This window comes from Martes martes (assembly GCF_963455335.1).
Source record: "Martes martes genome assembly, chromosome: X".
NCBI classification, from domain to species: Eukaryota; Metazoa; Chordata; class Mammalia; order Carnivora; family Mustelidae; genus Martes; species Martes martes.
In genome coordinates, this window is record NC_137897.1 from 26,810,443 (window position 1) to 26,835,967 (window position 25,525).

Genomic DNA, 25,525 nt, shown 5'->3' on the forward strand with positions numbered 1-25,525 from the left:
ATATATCAGATGCCAGTCCTTTCTGGCCTCCCAGGTCTCTGTGGATAAGTCTTTTGTCAATCTAATGTTTCTACCATTGTAGGTTATAGGCCTCTTGTCCTGAGCTGCCTTCAGGATTTTCTCTTTGTCTCTGAGACTAGTAAGCTTTACTATTAGATGATGGGGTATTGACCTATTTGCATTGATTTTAATACAGTTTAATACAGTTGTATTGATTTTAATCCAGTGCCTGGATTTTGATGCCTATTTCCTTCCCAAGATTAGGGAAGTTCTCTGCTATAATTTGCTCCAGTATACCTTCTGCCCCTTTCTTTCTTCTTCTGGGATCCCAATTACTCTAAAATTGTTTCATCTTATGGCAATTCTTAACTCTCGAATTCTCCCATTCTGATCCAGTAGTTGCTTATCTCTCTTTTTCTCAGCTTCTTTATTCTCCATCATTTGGACTTCTATATCACTAATTCTCTTTTCTGTCTCATTTATCCTAGCAGTAAGAGCCTCCATTTTTTATTGTACCTCATTAATAGCTTTTTTTAAAAATTTCAACTTGGTAAGATTTTAGTTCTTTTGTTTCTCTAAAAAGGGATTCTCTAGTATATTCTATGCTTTTTCCAAGCCCAACTAGAATCTTTATAATTGTCATTCTGAACTCTAGTTCTGACATCTTACTAATGTCCGTATCAATTAGGTCCCTAGCAGTCAGTATTGTCTCTTGTTCTTTTTCTGAAGTGAGTTTTTCCACTTTGTCATTAAGTCCAGAAAAGCAAAGATGAATGAGAGAACAAAATGCTAAAAGGGTAACAATGACCCCGAAAAATATGCACTAAACAAATCAGAAGAGACCTGAAACCAGGGGAAAATAAAGGGGAAAAAAATAAGACTGGTGAACAGAACAGATCCACATAGTTGATTTTGGGCATATTTTGATCTGTTTAAAAGAAACTGCCTCCCAAAATTTTAAAGGAAGTAAAATATATATATATATATATATATATATATATATATATATATATACACATACAAAAATAAGGGTAATATGATGAAGGGATGGAATCTGACTATAAGGATGAAAATTATAAAAGACTATAAAAGAGGAATTGATAAGAAGTTGGTTGAAAAAAGAAAGAAAAAAAATTTTTTGAAAAAGGGAGAGAATGTGATCAGGCAGGAGACTAGGGAAAAGCCATATACTAGATTTAGGGTATATTTTGGTCTGTTAGAAGAAACTATATCCCAAAATTTTAGATAAAGAAAAAGTTATATACATTTATACAAAAAAATAAGTTTAAATACAATGAAGGGATAGAATATGAATGTAAAAATGAAAATTAACAAAGATTTTTTTAAAAAGGTATTGATAAGATGTTGGTTAAAATAGAAAAGAGGAAAAATTCAAAAAAAATAAAGAAAATTTCAAAAAATTCAATTTTGTTAGACTAAAGAATCTTGGGTGGAAAAGCCATGTATTCCATGTGCTGTAGTCCCCTAGTTCTGGAGTTTTGCATTTCTCATTGATTGGTAAACTTGGTCTTGGCTGGATGTTCTTGCTGATCTTCTGGCGGGGGCGGGGGGGTGGCTGGCACAGTGATTCTCAAATGTCTTTCCCAAGGTGGAATCGCACTGCCCCTGCCAGGGGCCAGGCTGAGTAATCTGCTTGGGTTTGCTCCATAGCCTTTGTTCCCTGAACACTTTCCGTACAGCTTTGGAGGACAAGAATGAAAATGGTGGCCTCCCAATCTCCAGCCCAGAGGAGCTGAGAACTCGGGGTCTTATTCCTCAATGCACCATTGGAGAAAAGCAGACAATCACTCCTGTATCTCTGGTCTCTGGCCACATTCCATGCTCACCTGGCCTGTAACTGAGCATTTCTATCTCTGGCACATGATCCCATTTGTGGTCTTCAAACCCAGTAGGTTCCTGCAGCATGCTCCCATACTGCCCCTCCCAGTGGAGAAAGGAGAGGGAGGCCTGCCACTTGTGGGGTCCCTGTTAGAAGAGCAGTGGCCTGACTGCTGCGGATCCTGGTTTATGGCAACCCTGAGCTGAGAGCTCACTCCTCAGCTCCATCTCTGCAGCTGGCCTCCCTGCTCTGATATCTGGGAGCTCTGTGACACTCAGACACCCCCGATCCTTCTATGATCCTGAGGGACCTGAGGGTTCCACCCCCTGCTTAGCCACTGGAGCATCATCCCTCTGCAGAGAAGCCTTCTAAAAGTTCTGATTTTGTGCTCCGCTGCTCTCTCACTTGCCGGGAGCCAGTTGATGAAGACTTCCTCTCCTCGCCCTCGCCATCTATCTTCCCGTATGTCACCTCGTATTTACTTCTCCACATGTCCTATCTTCCAGAAAGTGGTCGCTTTTCTGTTCATAGAATTGCTGCTATTCTTCTCCTCAATCTCCTGTTGACTTTATAGATGTTCAGAATGGTTTGATGACTATCTAGCTGAATTTCTGGGACCAGATGAAATTTAGGTCTCCTATTCCTCTGCCATCTTTCTCTCCCATTTTCTGCATTTCTTAATGCTAAAAAATCATTCTTTCAGTAGTTCTTTAGAAATGATCAAAAGTGTATTTGGAAATATGTGTCATATATTTTATATCAGTTTTGAAACAGAGTGATACAAGTGTTGAGGATTTTTTTTTGCAAGTCTTAGATTTTCACTCTGAAGAAAAATTTGAAAGTGGACTTCCAAAATCATTCCAGATATTTGAAAAAAACAACGCTCTAATCTTAAAGTATCTGAAGTAGAAAATTTACCTTTCTATGTATACATACATGGAAAATATTATAAAATGCTTTTGAAGATACAACAGTTATGCTATTTTACACCTATTTTACACTATATGTGTTAAATGTGGTTATCACAATAAAACATACATAAACCATAAATTTGTAGTAGTTGCATGATATTAATAACACTGTACAAGAATGATTTGTCTTTATCTTAATTTTTGAGGCCAAGAGATGTGGTTAAAAGGAATGAACATTTACATGAGGTCATAAATGAAGTACCATGATTCAGTTCTTATTGTCCTTCTTTATAAATAACAGGACAAGAATGTATGTGTTTTATATGGTTATGAGTTTTATTGTATTCCATAGCTTAAACTTGACAAAAGAAATTCTGGGCTTGTAAACTGAAGACCTTAACCAAGATAATGGTTAGAAACCTGGTTTAGAGAAAGTTCATTTTGGTCCTTTGGCTTCACGAGCCGAACTAGTAAACTCCAGTTTTTGGTCCTATGCCAGCAGAGCTATTGTAACTTAGGGTGAGGAGGTCCCCAAAAAATATACCTGGAGAGAGATACTCCAGGCACTTACGCATATGTCTGCCTTTACTTATAGTTTTTACAATTACATAAAATAAATGTTATGAAATTTATTCTGTGTAAGACTGAGAAAAAGGAACAAAAAGTTAGAATCCTTTAATCTACTTTTTAGTAATGATGTAAAATGTGTGAATGAATGGAGTAGAAGAGCTATGCTCTAAATAGAGCCCAAATTTGAGCCTAATCACTTAACAGTCAGACCTTATCTTTATTGGCATAACACATGAGAAGCTTAAAATTTGATCGATACAGTCAATCTATGAGCAGTGTCTGAAATCACACCCCTAGTTCTTACTGCTCTTTGCTCTCCACACAAGTTAGCATTGTCCTTCAAAAGTATTATTATTTTCTGACCAAACTTATCTCAGTAACTGTCTTAACTTTGCTTTGCTAAGAAGAATTTCACCAATTGATATTTATTAAGGACCAAGTATATGTCCTGAGTTTTCTTCATGCCTCCTAAATTTAGAGCTTTGAGGGCAACAATCTAGGAAATGATATCACTAATCATATGATCATTTTAAATCTGTATATGGTTTTAATTACAAAAAAAATCATTTCCTACATTTCTAAATTTTAAGTGCTTCTTGAATAATGATCTGAGGTAATGTATGCTTGACATTTGATTATGAAAGGAGACCATTTAAGAGTATAGCTTTTATATTGGCTTATACAAATAAAAAAAGTGACAATATAGTTGCTATTGGGAAATTGTATAGTGGCTACAAGCCTATTTTTTAGATCACACAATTTCATTTAATATGAAAATGCTGTTATCAAATTCATCAGTTATACCACCTAGCAACATACAGCTCAACAAACTTTCAGTATTTTGCATTGTCTATATATTTATTAACTTGTTAACCCAATCCTCAGCTGTCATGTTTGCTTGTTTTTATTGTTAACCAAATACAGTCATGGGGCTCATTAAAAGAAAAAAAAAAGAATTGATTTCCTAGGAAGATCACTGAACTTTTTAATGCCAACATGGCAATTAAGGCAAAAAATATTTCATGCACAAAAATTATGTTCCAGAATGCAGGCAGATCCTGGAAAAAGCTGTCATGCACAACAAAAACATTTGTTACATTTGGTTATTATACTCTTGTAAACATATCCTGTGAAATATTAAAAAAAATCTTGTTTGAAAATAGCATTATCCCTGATTCTCATAAATTACTCATATCTGGAAATGACTGCAGTACTGAGACAATAATAATTTCAAAAATGTTTGTTCACAATCAACGTCAGTAACATATTTTGTTCAGACATCTTCTGAAGCACTGTTAGGAAAAAGTAATTTTTTTTAAAGATTTTATTTAAGAGAGAGACAGAGAGAGAGACAGAAAGCATGGAGGAGAGGGAGAAGCAGGCTCCTCACTGAACAAGGAGCCCAGCACAGGGCTCCATCCCAGGATCCTGGGATCCTGACCTGAGCCCAAGGCACCCACTTAATCAACTGAGTCACCCAGGCGCCCCTAATTTTAATTCATTCTCAAAAAAGAAAAAAAGAATTTCAAAATAAAGGGGGGGTGCCTGGGTGGCTCAGTCAGTTAAGCATCAGACTCGATTTTGGCTCAGGTCATGATCTCAGGATTTTGAGATCAAGACCCACCTTGGACTCTTTGCTGGGCATGGAGCCTGCTTAAGATACTCTCTCCCTCTGCCCCTACTCCACACCCACCCACTCACAATTGCTCTAAATAAATAAATAAGAAATGGATAAAAAAATAAAAAGAAAAAAATGTGTTGGCTTTGTACTTTTACCTTGCTCAAAAACAACTGAAGTTAAAAAATGAAGTTTCTTCTGAGATGACATGTGTAAAGTAAGTAAAAAAATGAAAGACAATATAGAAAATATCAAATTAGCCAACAGGTATGCTGATGAAGTCCTACACATAATTTTAGTCTGTTTGGGAAAATATATTGCAAGAATTACTTAAAATCAGATTACAATCAGTTTACATATAGTATATGATTGCTTACATTTCCAATGATTTCTGCAAACCTTATTTTCTTAAATTATTTGGACAAATGCTAGCAGGATTTCCATTAAAATTGATTTCTCTGCAACAGATTGATAACATATTCTAGCACATCCCATTTTCTTCCACTGGACTCAAAGATGAATTTCCTGTAATAATTCGCTTAGCATTAAGAAAGAATAATAAAAAGCTCACAAACTCACTTTAATTTAAATTTGCATTCAGGAAGTGCTTGTCTGATATAATTCAGCTGATAAATATGAACCTATGTGTTTATCAAATCCCTAAGAAGATTATCTAAATCAACTCCGTGTAATTACCATTCACCATCTGTTCCACCAGGGCCTGAGCTGATCTGCTGGCATCTTGCAGTTTTCTGAACTTCTCGGCTTTTTCTCGCTCTATGGCCTGCAGCATGATAGCAAAGGTGAGTATTTCAATACAAGGATTGTGAAGCTACACAGTAATTACAACTTCTACTTGCCCTTTCAATCCTTAAGATATTTCACTCTGTCAGCTTATCATGTGAATCTAAAGAATTTTTTTCTCAAGTTTCTTGCACCAGAATCATCAAAATGACAATGAAAGCACAAGCCAATTTCATACTGAATTGCTACTACTTTTAATAAGATTTCTACTCTTTACTTTTTTTTTTTTTACACAATAGTTTCTAATGCACTATAAGGCTGCAAAAAAAGCAAATAATAAGAAACAATGAAAGGATAAAGTGACATACTTAAAACTAAAATTTGTCTTTTAAATACACACTACTGAAATTGCTGAAACTAGGTATGTATTCTGTATTAAAAATCAACAGAAAATCTTGTAAGTATATAAAAAGGAAAAAGCATACTATCATGAATAATTTAGCAAAAAAATCCTTATTTATCTAAATACAAGACTACAGGTTAATTTTTCACCCTGAAACTTTCAAAGTACTCCCATTTCAAGGGAAAATAGATTCAGTTTCAAAAAGCTTTCTAAATTCATTTCTTCATTTCTCCTAACTTAAAGTTAACTTTTGAACAACAAAACCACAATGACTTAAATTAACAAAATCTAGCATTTAATACTCACTGTTGGGTTTAGCTAACAATGCCCCTACAGATATATATCATATATACATTAATATACATAAATATTAAACTATGATACAATTGAACTGTATGATCATAATCAATAAAATATGTGGCTATACCATGTTATATGTCCTAAAACATAACTACCTGCTGAAAAAGCAAGCTTTAAGGCATTTAACATACATTTAGAGCAATACTCCTATGACCCAATAATAACATCGAAGATTTCACTTGACTTTGTGACAGGAGGTTATTCTGTATCTGATAATTTTTTTAATTTTATTTTGATTTATAAGTATTTAAACAAATGTAATACTGGAGTACATGCAGGAGGCCTGTAATCGATATGTGCACACTCTGCCAAGCATTGTTAAATAGAACTTTCTACAAGCATGAAAATATTATATATCTGTGTTGTTCAGTACAGTAGCCACTAGCCACCTGTGGGTACTGAGTACTTGAAAGGTGGCGGTGTGACTGAGGAAACTAATTTTTCATCTAATATAATTAAATTTAAATTTAAAAAGCCACCCTGTGTCAAGTGCCAATTGTAATTATACAGTGCAGATCTAGTGTCTTCCCTCTGAAAGCCAATAAAGAGATAGGAAGACAGATATGTAGACTAAATACAGATAAAGATATTATGGCAACACCAGAAATACATTCAGAGAAATAAGGAATCATCATATTGCTAAACTAGACTATTTCCCAAGCACACCAAATGATGGGAATGCTCATACTATAATCCATACATTTAAAAATATTTAAAACAATTCTATAATTTAAAGAAATAACCACAATTGAAGGGAGGGCTTTTAAAATTATTTGAGGAACAGTTTCATGAAGGAGGATTATTGGATTAAATGCCAAGAATGCAAAATGTTTTAAAAAAGCCTGTAGACAACAGAATATATCCTATCAGGAAAAGAACTGTAATTTATAAAATACTAAATAAAATTTAGCAAAACAAATGAAAATACCATAAAATGATAGTTCTAGGGTTTTTTAAAGTATGTATACTCTATCTTGAAAATATACGTTTTATGTTATGTTGTCACGGACAGCAAATGAAAATTCAGCTTCATCTCATCAGTAGGGAAATTCTAAGTGATAGACACATTTTAGTATCTTAGATTCTACTTGAAAATTTCAAAGCACAGAGACTGTGGTGTTTGGGGATTATATGCTCCCAGGATCCCATACCAATTAACAGGTGAAACTTCTGTGTTACCTTGAAAATCATTTTCAGAGAGGCATTATCAAATTGTTGACACAAGTATTTGCATAACCCTGGAAGAGTCCAACTTTCCAGTAGAGAAAAGTCCGTGAAAATAAAATAGCTACAACATCTTGTTAAAGGTAAGAATCTAGATGAAGTTCAAAAATTTACATTTTCTCAACTGTCAATTTTTGTCTTCTAAATTCTCTGTTCCTTTATAGAAACAGAGGCAGCTTATTGGCACATGTTTTCCAATACTTTAAATTTATTCTCTATTAAAAGGTAAATGTTATTTGTAAAAGACTCTGAGTACTTTAGAAGAGAAAAAATAAGCACATTCTAAGTAAATAGTTAACATTGACAAGTACCAAGAGCTATAGCAGGATGTGGGGTATTCCACATTTGAACTACAGCAGGAAAAGGGCGAGCAGGGGGGTGGAAAAGAGGGGGAGAGAGAGAGAGAGAGAGGGAGGGAGGAAGAAAAAGAGAGAGAAGTAAAAACATACATGTACTACAAAAGAACAAGAACAGTAACAACAAACAGGTATTCTCCAAGTTAAACAATGTTAGAGTTACCCTTCCCTATCAGAGGGGTTTCTATTTTAACTACAGAGTTTTTGCTTTTTTTATATATGAAATTACATAAGGAGTAGAATCAGAGCACAATGTTGTCTTTATAAATGATGAAATTATCATTGGCTTTCTAAATGTCATGATCATAATATTTTTATTCTAAGCATCTAATGGAATAATCAATTGGTATTCCTCACAGAGGGGAAAACTTCTATTTGATTATTTCAGGGGTAACTAGCTTAAATATTCAGTCTGGTTAAATCACACTATTCTAGTTTTTCTCATATACATATAATAGCAATAACCACAAGAAAACAATCATGTATGGAGTAGTTACTATTACTCTCACAATTTGACAGAGGAAGAAAGTGAGGCACACAGAGGTGTATTAAATATTTGAGAACACTGGCATAATCATGATAAAAATGGAATTGCTCATATTGTGTACCAAATTATGCATATGTATTTCATAATTTGGTGGGACAGAAGGAATCAGCAGTATTTTGTCCTCTTTTATACAAGAGAAAACTGAGCATCAGCAAGATTAAGTCATATATACAAGATTGTAGAAGTGGAAAGTTTTAGATCCAATATTAGAACCCCAATCACCTATTTACAAATTCAGCTCTCTTTCAGACCCACTCTGCTGCTCTAAGGGTATTTCAATTGAAATTAATCAAACACCTTTGAACGTATCTGACTATGACTCACAGAAAAGGCAACCTGATAGTCTGGATGTAGTCAAAGATGATATTCAAAATATTTAAGCAGTAATGCAGCATGGGCGCCAAGCTATCAGAAGGGATGCCTGATTACTCAGAATACACACTGACAGCCTATAAGATGACCAGAAACTCCATGTACACCTCAATTACTGTACCTCATTGCCAGATGTATATTATACAGAAACCGATTAAGTGGTATATAAATAGAGAGACAGTCCTGAGAAAGAAGCATTGAATCAACACCATGTATCAGTGTTTAGATGATATCTGGGTTATGTTAAGTAACATCGTTTTAAAGAGGAATATTGGAAAATAAAGAGAGATATTGGCACAAATGTGCTTTCAGGAGTATGAACAAGACATTGAAGACTCCAGAAAACATTTCATTTCAGACACAGCTGTAGATGGTTGATAAAAAATGAGAAAATTTAGAGTAGCCAGAGGACAGTCAAGAAGGTAATGAAAAGTTTTGGAGTCATTCTATTCTCACATGGTCTGAATTCTATCTCCACTGCTTACCAGCTGTTTGGCATTTGGAAAGTGATTCAACCTTTCTGAGCATCAATACTTTCTATGTAAAGTAACAATAAAGATACCTACCCTTCAGGGATTCTAAGAAGATTAAAGGGGGTTCTTCAAATAACTTATTTCCAAAATTGGGACAATTCTTACATAGAAAAATGAAAATCTAGAAATAACCAAGCTGTAACAAATGGAATGTCATAAACTGAGAACATCGCCAAATGCCACATGTGGACATCAAAGTGAACAGTGATTTCAATAACTTTAAAAAAACGTTTAAGAAAAAAATCTTGCCCTAATAGTTAATTAGATTACCTGATCACAAAAGTGAATGTCAAGTGTCCAGATAATCACATATACAAAGTGTTAAAGAAGTTTACTAAATAAACATCACTGAAACTCCTCTTTTTTTGCTGGACCTGGACACCTATGCACTCATTTTCAAATAAAATATATGAACTTCTGTCTTAAAATAGGTTAGATTGGTAGTTACTAATGCTTCTACCTTCTCTCATTTTCTCAGAAAAAATATGTCAACTGCATAGAAGAAGTAAAATAAAAATGGCACGATCACCAAAAACAAAATCTGGAGAGAGATATACTTCTGGAAAAGAGAGGGCATATCCCTGACTTTAAAGAGGTATGTGCCACCAGGAGAAACATTAGCCCTCCACAGGTCTACACTGCAAAGTGAAAACTAGCCATGAAAGAAAGAAAAGAGAAAGAAAAAACTGGTCTTCATACCTATTCCCTTATTCAGTTCCATCAAAATTTTTTTTTTTTAAATGATACCATGAGCCTTTTGTGCTACTTCATTCAATGGCGGATCCTCAGCTCTCAACTTACTTATCATCATAATTTGATTCAGAGGATACTTCTTCTTCAAATAATTTCTTAGGGAGGTTTCAAGTCTTCCTCCTAGCTCAAGGACTCCCTTTACTCAATCCCTGTGCTGGTTCCTCCACATCTCCCTGTATACATGTAGAGAATAACATCTAGTTCTTCATTTTTCAGGCCAAAAACTTCAGGCCAAATCCTTCTTGACTGTTCTTTTTTTTTCCTCTAACCTCATATCCAATCCCTCTGAAATTCCTGTTGATGGTAACCTCAAAACATACCCAGAAAATGCTGTTATTACTGTGCTCAGTACTATCACACTCATAAAAACAAAACAAACCAAACAAAAAAAAACAACTAAACAAAACAAAACTCCATTATAACCCAGTGGTCTAGATGCTTCCAAATAGCCTACTAAATGCTATTTCTACAGAAGTAGGAACCTCTGTTCCTTGACGATATATTCTCAACGGAGCAGACAGAAGAATCCAGACACAATAGATATTAACTCAACTCTCTAGTGGCTTCCTCCTCATCTGAGTAAAAGCCCAAGTCTTAACCATGGCCCATGTAACCTTAACCCCCTTAATCTCTTGGACTTCTTTTTCTGTGACACCTGATTCTTCACCTCCGCCATACTCTGTTGTTCCCTGACATTCCAGGCATGCTCCTCCCTTAGACCTATATACTCACTCCTCCCTCTGCTAGAAATACTCTTATCTCAGGTATCTATAAATTCCTCACTGCCTTTAGATCTTTAGTTATTTTATTATGTTATGTTAGTCACCATATAGTACTTCATTATTGGATCTTTACTTAAATGTCACTTTCTCAGGGAAGCCTTCTCCTGCTAATCTATCTACACACACACACACACACACACACACACACACACACACACACACACAAGCACATACACACATTTCCTAGCTCTCGTTCCTCATTTTTGCCTTTGACACTCATCATTAACATTCTATACATTTTTCATATTCTTACTTAATTTTGACCTTCCTCACTGGAATAGAACTGTAAAAGGTCAGATATCCTCATGAATTTCCTTCTTCATCTTATCTCCAGGGCATGGAAGAGTACCTGATACATAGTTAGATGCACAGTAAGGTGAGGTCCAGTGTAGCTTAATGCCTCCATATACAATATTATTGTCTCTCCCACCCTGCCCACAGTTAAAATGCTCTGCAAAGGTGTAAATTTGTAACAAATTTACATTGACATGGATGTAACTGGGGGGTATTATGCTAAGTGAAATAAGTCAATCAGAGAAAGACAATTATCATATGGTTTCACTCATATGTGGACTATATGGAATAGTGCAGAGGGCCATAAGGGAAAGGAGCGAAAACTGAATGGGAAGAAATCAGAAAGGGAGATAAACCATAAGAGACTATGGACTCTGGGAAACCAAGTGAGGGATTCAGAAAGGGAGGTGGGTGGGGAGATGGGGTAACTGGGTGATGGGCATTAAGGAAGGCACCTGATGTGATGAGCACTGGGTGTTATAGGCAATTAATGGATCAATGAACACTACATCAAAAACTAATGATGTACTATATGCTGGCTAACTGAATTTAAATTTAAAAAAATAAAAGAAAAACAAATGCTCTAGTTGGCTAGTAGAAATATCACATCTTAAAGGACCCTAATTAAATTGTTCCTGCATTTTCAGATCATGTCATATTACACTGACATGTTGAAATGTTTTGTTATCATGAGAGAATAAGAGCAACAACATTTTATTGGTCTCACAGATTTCAGGGAAATTTTTTCTTAGATATTTTCAAATGTTCAGCATCTTCAGTCTTTAATCCTCCTCCATGGTGGTCTGTCTCTCTCTCTCTCTCTCCTCTTTCTATAGACAGATGCATAGGTAAATATGTATGTGTGTATACACCCACACACATGTGTGTGTGGTATATTTACATGTGTGATGCATTTGTGTGTGTGTGTGTGTGTGTGTGTATTTACATTTGTATATATTGGCTTTTCCCTTGTTTTCAAGGCCAAGAGTATCACCAGAATGCTCTTCAACCATAACATCCATTCTGTTCTATGCATTTCATCTTCAATGTTAGTCCAAGTATCTGCAGTCAGATTTCATTTCTCCCCACTATAAAGAAGGATCTTTCATAAAGGGCACCAATTTTCTTCTTGCCAGGTACAATGCTTATTATAGCATTAAGTACCCATAACTAAAACTACCTCTTAGAAATCACCTTATTTGGGAAAGCATCTCTACCCTAGACATGCTTATATTTCTCTAATCTGTCATCCTCAGGAACCTCATCTAGCTTTTTTGTTTGTGTGCCTCTCTGTTTATCGTATATGTATGTGTATGTACACATACACACACACAGTATTTTTAATCTTAAACGAATCGAGCTTTTCCAATAGAACATAGACTTTTGAAATGATTTTCTTAACAGAATATGAAATACTTTAGACAATAGATATTCAATATATGATCATACATTTAGAAGCTAGTACTCGGATTCTGTTGTACCTAGTACAGGTAACTTCAAGTAAAGACAAAAGCTAAGGGTTGCGGGGGGGGACAAAAAGGTGAGTGAGAGGGGCGCCTGGGTGGCTCAGTGGGTTAAAGCCTCTGCCTTCGGCTCAGGTCATGATCCCAGGGTCCTGGGATCGAGCCCCACATCAGGCTCTCTGCTCAGCGGGGAGCCTGCTTCTTCCTCTCTCTCTCCGCCTGCCTCTCTGCCTACTTGTGATCTCTGTCTGTCAAATAAATAAATAAAATCTTTAAAAAAAAAAAGACAAAAGCTAAAAAAAAGGCATCAGTTAACCATTCTATAAGGAATACATTGTTAATTTTAAAATATATTAAAGGTCCTGGGGTGCCTGGGTGGCTCAGCCATTAAGCATATGCCTTCGGGTCAGGTCATGATCCCAGGGTCCTGGGATCAAGCCTGGAGTCAGGCTCCCTGCTCAGCGGGAAGTCCGTTTCTCCCTCTCCCACTCCCCCTGCTTGTGTTCCTTCTCTCCCCGTGTCTCTTTGTCAAATAAATAAATAAACAAACTCTTTAAAATGTGTTTATATGTATGTATGTGTGTGTGTGTGTGTATCAATAAGAGGTCCATAAAAATTCTTAGAGTTATCAGGACATCATGAATTCTAAAATAGATAACTTTAAGTGCAAAATAAAAGGCAGTTGAGTTGTATAGAGAAAAAAGAAACGTAATTAAGTTTTAAGCAAAGTATACAAAGAAGGGAAGTTTACTGATTCTCTAATAAGTTGATTAAAAACACTCTATGACCTCTTCCTCCTTCTTTATCGGCATCTCTTAAAAGCCTCCTCCTTTCATGACATCTTCTCTAATTAATATGAAAGTAAGTTCCAGATTCCCCAGAGGCCTACCCTGACTTTAGAAGCAATTAATTTTCTATTCACTTAACATTCTATAATGAAGTTTTGCCCTTTGACAGAAAAAGTAATTTATTCACTCAAATGTTTATTCAGAAGTTGTTATATCCTTCAGATTGGTAGCAGAGCCTGTTTAAAATGTGCCTGAAGAACTGAAAAAAAAATCACTTATTCATATAGTCAAAGATCAACTGTGTTAAGTACCAGGCACTATATTAGTCACCAGCATGCCAAAACCAAAGTAAGTCAAACCAAACCAAAAAAACAAAAACAAATTAAGTTCTAGTTGCTAAGTTCTAGAAACCAGCAATCTAATCAATGTTAGAATGGCCAGAAATCAGAACGGATACAGTAATAGAAATCAGGTCACGGTAACCTTCACAAAAGCAACATGAAAATACTGACTGTCAATACCTTCCCACCAAAGGCCACCAGGAACATGCGGATATAGACAAAGTTGATTTTGTGATTGCAACAGGAGAGGTGGCATATAATAGCGGACTATGGGGTAGGTCTCTACGAGGATGGTTAGAGTTGATTGGATTTGGGTACATGTAAGGTGAAGAGGGTGGTCAGGGAAGCAGGGCTTTGCCTTTAATTAGATGCCATAAGGAAATAGAGGTCCTTCTGTGGCCAGGCATCTTAAAAATTTTTATCTAGATGGCAGGAACAATGTAGAGAGGCTAAAACCATGATTGGTAAGGCAGCATCATCTGTAACATTAGTGAAGATGGGGGATATGCAGTCATTTGGGGAGATCTGCAGACTATTTTTCTGTCTGTTGAAACATGGTTACAAGATGGTCATGTTTCGGTCTTGATCCAGTATAATTCTGAAGTGGCCTTTTATGCTATTGGCATACTGAGCCATTGCACATATTCAGCAGAAGAAACCTTAGGCTAGCTGTGAGCACTAGCCATCATCAAGTATCTCTAAGGCCTAACTGAAGTGCCCAGCCAGCTCCTGATTATCAGTGGCTGCTTTTTGCTTTTTCAAGTGAATATCAACCGAGGCATAATAGGATAGTATTTATGTTTTAGTAAGTTCACTTTGACAAAAGTGATGTGAAAATCTCTAAAGGAATACAGTATTAGCAGCAGGGAAGACCGGCTGGGGATTGTCATCTTAAACAGAGGTAACCTGGGATATTAGTTTTAATCAGGGTTGTAGTGGTAGGAATAGAGAGAAGTAGACAGTTTCAAGAGTGGTTAAGGGAATGAAATTAATTGATCTTGGGTGGACTTACAAATGCTAGGAAAAAAAAATCTCGTCGACCCAGTTAGCTTTTAGGTTTCTGGATTAGGCTGTCGGAGGAAAGAAAGGAAAGATAAAGAATAAAGGAGGGCTAGGGAGATCATGAGATTTATTTTAAGTTTTCAGGCAAATATCCAATTAAAGTCATCTATTAAGCAATTAAATAAACTGGCTTGGGCTTCAAGGGAGAGACATGAGCTAATGGCACATATTTGGGGGTAATTAGAAAATAGATGTTATTTGAATAGGAAGGAATGAGGATAATCCCTGGAAGAAAAACAAGGGAAGAACTGTGTAGAATATCAACATTAAAGGGAAAAGGAGATGGAACAAATGACCAAAAGTGTACAAAATGTAACCAATAGATAATGGTATCCCATAAACCCAGGGAGGGAAGAATTTCATGAAGGATAAAGAGGTTAATAGAGTCTAGTCCTGCAGAGAAGTTGAGTAACTAAGACACAAAAATATTCCTATGTGTTTAAAGGAGTGGAGGGTTTTATTGAAGATACAGATGTGTGGCTGAAGGGAAGCAGGTTCCTTAGGACACAGACAGTGAAGATATTGAGAACACACACACTCACACACACAGAGATTAGCCTTAACCAGCCAAAGCAAAATCTCGTCCACCAAGGCAGAGTGGGGGGAAAAGAATATGAGCACAAATACACATAATTTGTTAAATGTTATCTTAAATAAACTAAGAAGGAAAGTCATCTCCTATGCCCATTAAAAACTTGAAATAATTGCCAAGATAAAGAGAGAAGAACATTTACTAGGAACACACGGAAAGGCTATGAAGAAGTACCAGTGTCTGTGTAAGTATAGTATTCCCAAAACAGAATAATGTCTGGCAGAAAAACATCTACAGTCTAGTTATGCAAGGAGGTAGCTGAATTGAGCAGATTAGGGAAATGGAAACTTTTGGAGATAGGACAACCAATATAGCCTGAGATTTTTAATGAAGGCATACCGTGGGTGGAGAAGACTGTAATCCTGGTGCCAGTCTTCAATGAAAAAATAATACCACAAAATGGTAAGTGACAGATGGCCATCGGGCATGAAACACAAGGGATGAGATAGTTTTACACAGAAAGCGGTACCTTTGGAATTGGCCCTGGCAAGTGAAGAAACGCAATTCTAAATGAGTGGGGGATATATGCAACTAATGAATCGATGAACACTACATCAAAACTAATGATGTACTACATGCTGGCTAACTGAACATAATAAAAACATAAATAAATGAGTGGGGGAGTGAAAGAGTCATTAGTCTTAGTGGTATTCTTAAGGGTGAAAGTGTTTTCCAAGTAGGACCAGAATGAGTACATAGGATAGAAAGCTGGTTTCGGAAGAAGGACTTCAGAATGCACAGGGAGTGTAAGTGGGAAGGTGCTAAGAAGCAAGGCCAAAGAACATGAGTGTAGAAGGGCAGAGAGATGAAGATTCAAAAAAACACAGATGAATAGAGATACCTATATTGTGGGCAGCAAATCCAGATAATAGAAAAATGTAGAATTAACTGGCTTCAGGATTTCCAACAGAACTTTGCTGAAACTTTATTTGGTATGGGTGTCAGCAAGCATGGGCTCCAACAAGAGCCCAAGTCCTATTGAGCTTAATAGGTGGTACAAAGGCTTTCAAGAGAACACTATGCAGGCGTACAACCACCTTGCAGTAAGACTAGATTGTTTTGTTGTTTTAATTACTACCTTACGTCACCAGGTGCTTAATTCAAAAAAAGATGGGATTCCACTTGAACTTCTCAACAGCAGTGACATTAACTGAATGAGAAAAGGATCTAGGAGTTTGGTAAAGTCTCAGATGATGCCTTTGAGTACTGATTCTCAAACCCTTATATACAAAGGAATCACCTGTGGATCTTGTTCAAATGCAAATTCTGATTCATTAGGTCTGAGCTCAGACCTTTCTAGTAAGTTCACAGATAATACCAATATTGGTTGTCCGGGACCACTTGGAGTAGAAATGTCCCCTAGAATTCAACTTTTAAGTACATTATGTTAATCATATAGATAAAACACATGGTTAATAGAGAAGGAAAATTTTGTTAGGTTTAAAAGTATATAAAACTTAACTGGTAATATTCTGAAAGCATTTGAAAGTAATAGATGAATGAAGGAGTCAAGTGAAAGAAAAAGAAAGGTAATATTTAGCCACTTTTAATAGATGCCTAAAAATGAATACCACTCAAGTTCATGAGATGAGCCTCCCATGTGTTCAAAATGAGTTACATATACTGACAGGTGAAGAAGAAAATTAATGTACGACTAAACTGCATATCCATCATCATTACTATGTATTTCTCTCAAGGATTTTTAATACATATATATTATATTTAGCCTGAAGGAAATGTCTAGGTAAATCATTTCATGTCCTATTTTAGTAGGCAATTAAGAATGATGTTGTTATTTCAGAAAATGAGAGTAGAAGTTGATAAAGGTGACTCATGAGGCATCAGGAAACCACTCATACAATATTGTACATTTTTTTTAGCACTTTCAGTCTGTCATTGCTGACACTATTGATTAAATGCAAATTGCTTCTAGGTAACCATATGATAACAGGAAATTTTTGAATTTATATTCTTGAAATGCTGGAACTCAATTTTCCTGCTTGATCAGAGCTGTTTTAAGATACAGAAATAGAATGACAAACAGATAAGTAGATTATTGAGATAAATTTTTAAAAAATTTAAATTAGCTAATAAAATGTCTGCCCAAGGTGACTCATACTGTCCGTGGCCAAATACACCACATGAACATTAAAATGTATTTTAGACTTAATCTTCTCTAAGCAGTTTTCAAATGTCTCTCCACAATTCTAACAAAAAACATACCTTCGAATGAGTATACTCATTTGAATGTCCCTCCACAATCCTAACAAAAAACATACCTTCAAATGAGTATACTCCGGAATAACATATTTTGCTGATTTTCTCCTATATTGTGTTTCAGTTTAATTTCAAAAATAATATGTTATCATAGTGCCCATTTCTTAAATTTATAATTGTCTGTTATTATACTAGTGACAGAACACTGTATATAATTAATAATGCTTTTAAAATAACTTCCCAATTTAGAAATCATTAATTCTGAGACATGTTGATGGAATCATCTCCCCCTCCAACCTCAAAGCAGCCTAAAAAATAGATGATTTTTCTCCTAGAATAAAATCATTTTTGCTCTCCAAATGTTCCAACCCCAGAGCAAGTATTAGCTTGTATCTAAGACAGTGCTGTGTTTGGAAAAATCTAAGAGAACTCGTCTGGCATGAAACTGAATGGTCGAAATATGAAACTAAGTTATCCACACACATGACCTTTCCATAGGAAAAAATTATTTAATATTCAGAATATTTGTTTCTTTAGCCTTCCCGCTACAGAGTATTTACTCTTCCTATAGAAATGCTCTCACAATTGCCAAAATGGGTATTTTATAATTGTAGAAGTTGGAATATCAAAGCCCTGATAATGTCCTTGAAGATGAAGCAGCTCCTATCAAATTAATAAAAATCCCTATTGTGAAGGACACAACTATAATGTCTCAGCAGGGAATAAAAACTGCCAACCATCTCTTACTTCTTACTATAAATAAATACTGAAAAAGGCTGGACACCTTTTGGTTATGGTAATGCAATACATAAATATCTGGACAATGCAAATCTGTTATGACAAGTACTAATGAGTATAAAGAATAACTTTTTGATGATAATGAGAGCATAAAGAGGGTCCTAAGTATAGTATTTCTAAGGATCTATTCTATTCTGCAAGCTTTCTAAGTCCTAGCCTGAGGTGACAGAACAGTACATGAAGTAAAATCAATATGAGTTCATGTTATAAAATTGTTAATTTACTGCTAAATAATATAAAAGTTAAAGAAGGTTTATGAAAAGCATCCCTGCTCCATCACAGCAGAACCTGGAAACATTTCTCGATGCTAAACTCTGATTCTGCTAGATATGTAATATATACTTTAAAGATATATTTAAAAGCATTATTCCATATTGCTTTAATCTTTTCAACTAATAGAATCAGATAGTACAAAGCAAGAGATTATAAGCACAAAACTTAGGAAAATACATAAAAATTAATGCATAACCTACATTGACTTTTTCTTTAAGGTCTGAGAAGTTGCCTTCCTTCCGATAGATCGCAAATTCAGGACTCTGCAACACAGCTTCTGAACGAGTAATCCAACTGTGAAGTTCAGTTATATCGACATCCAACCTAAGACAGGAAAAAATAAGGGTCATTTTTTCTTGATTATCTCTTTCATTCTATATGGAAAAAAAAAAAAAAGCAGTCTCTCTACATTTACCATTCGCCTTCCAATCTGAGACTCCTGCCTGATGCCCTTGTTACTGTTAATAGCACCACCATTTCCCTAGTTATGTAGGCTCAAAATTTGGAGTTAGCTTTGATCTACAGTCTTATGATCATGGAGGTCATCTTATTAAGCTCAGTGTAGCAACTGCCTCCCTAGAGTATCTCATATAAGCTATCACTCTGCCTCTGCTTGAGTGTTTGCACTGGCTGAAAAATCACTACTTCTCAAGATCACCCTCTTTCTTCCTGGAAAGTACTTACAGCAAACAAAAAATTCCTATCAGTAGCTCCCATTGAACCATACTTTGGAGATCCATGCCCTTGTGTAGTCTCCAACAATACCGACTCTGAATTTGGCTATGTGACTTGCTAGGGCAAACAGGATATAAGGAAGCATAAGGCAAGCAGAGGCTTCATAAGTTCTTGCACTGTGGATCTTGTCCCCCTAGAACATGCACTGACAACGCAACTGTTAGCTGAGAATTCCAATGGCCCTTTAAGGAAGCTCCATCGAGCCAGGTGGAGAGACAATGTGGAAGTAAATGAGGCACCACGCATGTGAAGGAAGCTTTCTTTCACCTTTTGACCCATCTCAGACACCAGCTGAATATAGCCAAATTGAATTGTCCAGCTGATACCACTTAGAGCCTCAAAACTACCCAGAAAGCCCTGCCCACACTGCAGAACCCTAAGATAAATTACTTCTGTCTTGAGCCACTAAATCTGCAGTGCATTGTTATGCTGCAAAAGACATCTAATCATACACCCCGATATTCTCATTCTTTTATTATAAAGACCTATGAAGCCAATGGGAGTTTGATCAGGTCACTCAGATCGAGTTAAAGCAGAGACTGGAGGAGAGTCATGGATGGGTTGCAAGGGAGGAGGTTTGTACCTCACTCGAAATTCCAGGCACGATTCTAAATGTGTGTGCATTTTTCTTGGTTAAGAACCCCTATATTTTATCAGCACCTATAAATAATCTATGAACAGAGAATTTAGAAAATTCTTCACCTCAAATAGCGCCTGGTTCACAATGACAAATATTTACTGAGTGAAGGGTACCCAGCAAGAAACTGAAGGAACAGAGATCTGAATTCAGAGATTTTGACTCCAATCCCATGTCACTGAATGTCAAAGCTCTTATTTGCATGTGGACTATAAATATCTATGGGTTTTCATTTTATCATGGTGATTGTTATCTTCCCTACATTTGTTTTTTTTTTTTTCCTGTAAGTTACCAGGTTTCCTGTTTCTTCATTCATAGTGGCAGCGTTGAAATAGAGTCCTATCGCATGCTTCTAAAACACCTGTCTTTCTCTCTTTGATGTTAACTTACCAAATCAAATCTTTAACTCTGGTCACTCAGCTACCTATAAAATTCAGAGCAGGTTTTCACTCAGCTACCTATAAAATTCAGAGCAGGTTTTCCTTCAGAATATTTTAAGAAAAGCATTTTTGCTTTTCCTTTGGTACCATACAGAGATCACTGTGTCTCTCTGCCTGCAGTCATTCACTTGCCAGTGCACGGGGAAGGCAAGAAGTGCTGAGATGTTAATCTCACCAGAGTGACCCTTGGTAGATCAATATTCCAGCTCCCTTGCCTTTCAGAGTGACTGTCATGATGAAATTTACACAGAACCTCAGAGAGTTCCCAGACGGATTCAACTCCAGTTGCCTCCAACAATAATACACTTGTGTATCCTTTATTGGCTGCCTTCTTTTCCTAATCTCACTCCCCCACTCTGCTTCTTGGGATCACTTCCCCCAATAAACTACTTGCACCTGAATTTTTATCTCCAGATCCACTCCTAGGTAACCCAAACTAAAGCAATGCTGAACAGCCTCAGATGAACTCAGCATCCTGCCATATTTCATTGTTTTCACCTTGAACTCCAGCTCTCTGCAGGAACTATTTTAGTTTTTCCAAAGCTCTCAAAGCATTAACCCATCTTCCTTCTCCAGGTATCAGCAGATGACAGTTTTTACTCCACCAAGAAAAGTGCAATTATCAGACTAGAATTTCTTCCACTTCCCATGTCCAAATATTCAATCTTACCTGCACGTGCCCTTCTCATTCCCTTCTCTTATATTTGGGTGAGTTTCCCTTCTTTGCCTAAAGCCAATCCCTCTACCAGCCTTTTATACTTTGTTCTTTCTTTTTGTTTTTGTTTTTGTTTTTTTGTTTATTCTCACGTAATCTCCATACCCAACATGTGCTGGAGCTCATAGCCCCCAGATCAAAAGCCACATGCTCCTCCAACTGAGCCAGCCAGGCACCCCATAAAATTCATTTTAGTTTTATGTTAAAGGCAAGGACATACAATTCCATGGAAAATACAAAATACATTTAATGCTCAAATACCTGGTTTTTCCACATAGTAAGGAGTTAGTAGTGGTGTCTAACAATGTGCCAGGTTATTTCTTTTTTTATTAGTTTTTTTTTTAGTTAACATATAATGTATTATTAGCCCCAGGGGTACAGGTCTGTCAATTACCAGGTTTACACACTTCACAGCACTCACTATAGCATATACCTTCTCCAATGTCCATAACCCCACCACCTTCTCCCGCCCCTCCTCCCCCCAGCAACTCTCAGTTTGTTTTGTGAGATTAAGAGTCTCTTATGGTTTGTCTCCCTCCCGATCCCACCTTGTTTCATTTATTCCTTTCCTACCCCCGAAACACCCCACGTTGCCTCTCAACTTCCTCATATCAGGCAAATCATATGAAAATTGTCTTCCTCTGACTGACTTATTTCACTAAGCATAATACCCTCTAGTTCCATCTACGTTGTCACAAATGGCAAGATTTCATTTCTTTTGATGGCTGCATAGTATTCCATTGTAGCCAAACTATGGAAAGAACCCAGATGTCCAACAACAGATGAATGAATAAAGAAAATGTGGTATATACATATACTTTGTTCTTTCACTTCTTTACAGGCACGTGAGTCTATCAGATTTTTGTTATCTATCTACTACAAATTCAGCCCCTCCCTTTCAAGTGAACTCTACATATAGAAATTTAAATATATTCACTCCTATTTTTTAAAAATGTATTTATTTGGGAGAACAGGCAGTGGGAAGGGGTAGAGGGAGAGAGAGAGAGAGAGAAGCAGAATCGCTGCTGAGCAGAGAGCCTGATGCAGGGCTGGATCCCAGGACCCTGGGATCATGACCTGAGTCGAAGGCAGACACTTAAGCGACTGAGCCACCCAGGCTCCTATTTTTTAAAGCCAAACGCCTCCTGACCTTCATAGTTCCCTCCAGCCATTCTCTTATCTTCTACAAAGCCAAATGTTCTGCAAGAGTTAGCCAGTTTACTGTCATTTCTCTACCTCCTACTCACTCTTTCCATTTACTGTTGTTTCTCAACAAAAATGTTGCTTAATACAGGGACCAGGTCACTACAGCCCATGGAAAGTTTCACTTTCTTACTGTCTAGCAACACATAACACTGTTGAGCACACTCTCCTCCTTTTGCCTTCATACCATTACTCAATTTTGTCTTTAATTTCTATGGCTACTGTTAATTTTTTCCTTTGCAGGTTCATCTTCCTCCACCCTCTCACTACATACAAAAGTGATCAACTCCTGGTTCATCAGTCATCTTCTATTCACTGTATTACTCTTTCTTTTTTTTTTTTTTTCCCACCATGAGGGAGATAAGTCAATTAAAAAAAAAAGTTACTTATTTTGAGAGACGGGGACGGGCAGAGGGAGAGGGAGAGAGAAACTCTCAGACTTCCCGCTGAGTGCAGAGCCCAACAGGGAGCTCCGTCCCATCACCCATGAGATCACAACCTAAGCTGAAATCACAAGTTGGATTGTGACTGAGCCACCCAGGCACCCCTATTACTCTTTTATTAGAAATCTGATCCATGACCATGACTGCAGTTACAATCTAGATGTACCAAAGATTCTGATCTCAAGCACTTCTTCTGAGCTTCGTAGCTACATAACCACTGCCTACTGGCTATCTTCACTTGAGCGTTATAAAATCTCCTTTGGCATAAAATGTCAAGACTTATGGTTTGCTCTTCTCCCCGCAATGGGTACTCTCTCAGTGTTCCTCAGATCTGTTAATGGCATCACCATCTACCATCTTTTTGCCTTCCTCTCCTTTCCTTCTCACATTTAATAAATTGCAAATTCTAATACATCAAATATTCTATTTCTTCGGAATCTCTCTTCTTCTCATGGCTCCACAGCTGGTATCCTCATTCAGTTTGCAATTAAATATAATCAAAATCACTGCAATGCCCTGTCAAATGGCTCTGCAAAACCTCTGTGGAATCCTCCCATCTAGTCCATGCACTACTGGCAAATGATAGGTTCTAAAAACATCTGATTATGTAATCCTCATCCATAAAATCCTTCAAAAACTTCCCATTTTTCTTAGCATAAAGATCAGAATTATCCTGATCTGGCCTTGACAGACCACTTAAGCCTATATTCTACTTTGACCTTTATTCAAGTCCTTCTAGAAACAAAGCTCACTTCAAGTTTCTTAGGGAGCCCAGAGCCACACTTAATTTTTGTCCCTACTCCAATGAAGTAAAAGCCTTCACTGACTTATTAACCTATTCATTAGAACATTTTTTTTTTCTTGAAAACTTGGCTCCTTATCATAATCTACTGTGGCCACTTTGGTCAAAATTGCTCTTTTCCCTTTAAATCAGACTGACCCAATTACACACCAAATATACTCTGACTCATAAAGGTGAGATGTGAATACCCAGGACTCACTGTCAAATTCCCCCTTTAGACTTGCTCTCATTAGTCTTATATCCTTTTGATTCAGATTGTCTCTAGGAAGGATTGCTTACTTCCACCAACAGGTCTATGAATCTAAAACTTGCTTAAGGTACACAGCTGGCATCACAGCTGGGAGAGCTAAGACCTATGTTGAGAAATCTTTTCACCAGCCCTGAAATTTACACGGTCTTGTTTACACATGTTATAATTACTATTTACCATGACTCCAATCCATTGCAAAAACAAAAGGTTATCCAATGTGACAGTAAATAAATTTCATCCACAAAAAATTCTTATATCGCTTTTAGACATTTGTCTTTATGAAGAAGCTATATATGCTTCCTTTTAAAGCAGCCAAATATTTCCCTTCATTTCTGTCACAAAATTTATGCTAAGTGCTTACTATATGCCATGGTATTAACCTCTATAGATAACAGATAAAAACACATCTGTCTACATTATCAAAAAGGGAGGTTTAGTAAAACATCTATTTGACAAAATAAAGTGCTTTAGACATTGAACTGGGGCCCAGCTCACACTGTGACTGTTTTTCCTTTGGATAATCAAAAAAATACCTTTTCAATGAATTGGGATTAAATCAGCTTCTAGACTAGAGGCTCTGTCAAGTAAATTGGTTATCTCCACACAATGAAGGCTTTGTGGAGTCAACACCATGGTAACCGTCTGCTTGCTGCTCAGTCTGTGAAGATTTTTAAGGAAAGCCTGGGCACCAGTTGGCATACAGTTCTAATAATTCAGATCAATTCAGGCAACAGGATGTGAAATTCCACATAGACGTCTTTCCTCATTCAACATTTTTGTTTACCTGGCTTTATAAATTTGGAAAGAGTTTGCACAAGATGCCTGAACTTCTCTTTTACATAAGGATCCTTTAGAGAGTGATTATACTCTCTTTTTGATATACAGATTTTTTTTAAAGATTTTATTTATTTATTTGACAGACAGAGATCACAAGTAGGCAGAAAGGCAGGCAGAGAGAGAGGAAGGGAAGCAGGCTCCCCCCTGAGCAGAGAGCCCGACGTGGGGCTCCATCCCAGGACCCTGGGATCACGACCTAAGCCAAAGGCAGAGGCTTTAACCCACCGAGCCACCCAGGTGCCCCTGATATACAGATTTTTAAAAGGGATTTCAAATTTTTCTAGGGCAGTTTTGAGTGCAGTGCTTTACCTAAGGAAAAAAAAAATGTCTATTCATAGGCACATAGGTTAATATGTTACACTTTCTTTGTGAAATAGAATGAAGCAAAATGTCAATGAGTTTGTACTATTTTCAGCTGTTAGACTTTCTTTTTCTCTTTTCTTTCCAAATTGCAACACCTTGATTCCTTTGGAAAGAGGTGGAACCTAAATCTAATTCTGACTTGATTTAAGCTCTGAGCTATTCCTTACCAAATCCTACTTGTATGGGTTTGGGGGGGGAGTTGTTTGCTTTTTTTGTTTCGTTTTTTTTTTTCCTGTTGCTTCCATTTGGGCTTGTTGCT

At 36.6% G+C, this 25,525-nt stretch overlaps 1 protein-coding gene across 2 annotated transcripts in view; it reads right to left on the minus strand.

Moving 5' to 3' along the window:
* The window catches only part of DMD (dystrophin), a 2,068,501-nt gene that overhangs the window by 1,368,611 nt on the left and 674,365 nt on the right, over window positions 1-25,525 (minus strand). For both annotated transcript variants that reach the window (XM_080795194.1, XM_080795193.1), the window contains exons 18-19: window positions 19,042-19,165; window positions 5,636-5,723 (exon numbers count right to left, since the gene is read on the minus strand). In XM_080795194.1, the coding sequence (XP_080651320.1) occupies window positions 5,636-5,723; window positions 19,042-19,165 (212 nt within the window). The remainder of the gene's footprint in view (window positions 1-5,635; window positions 5,724-19,041; window positions 19,166-25,525) is intronic.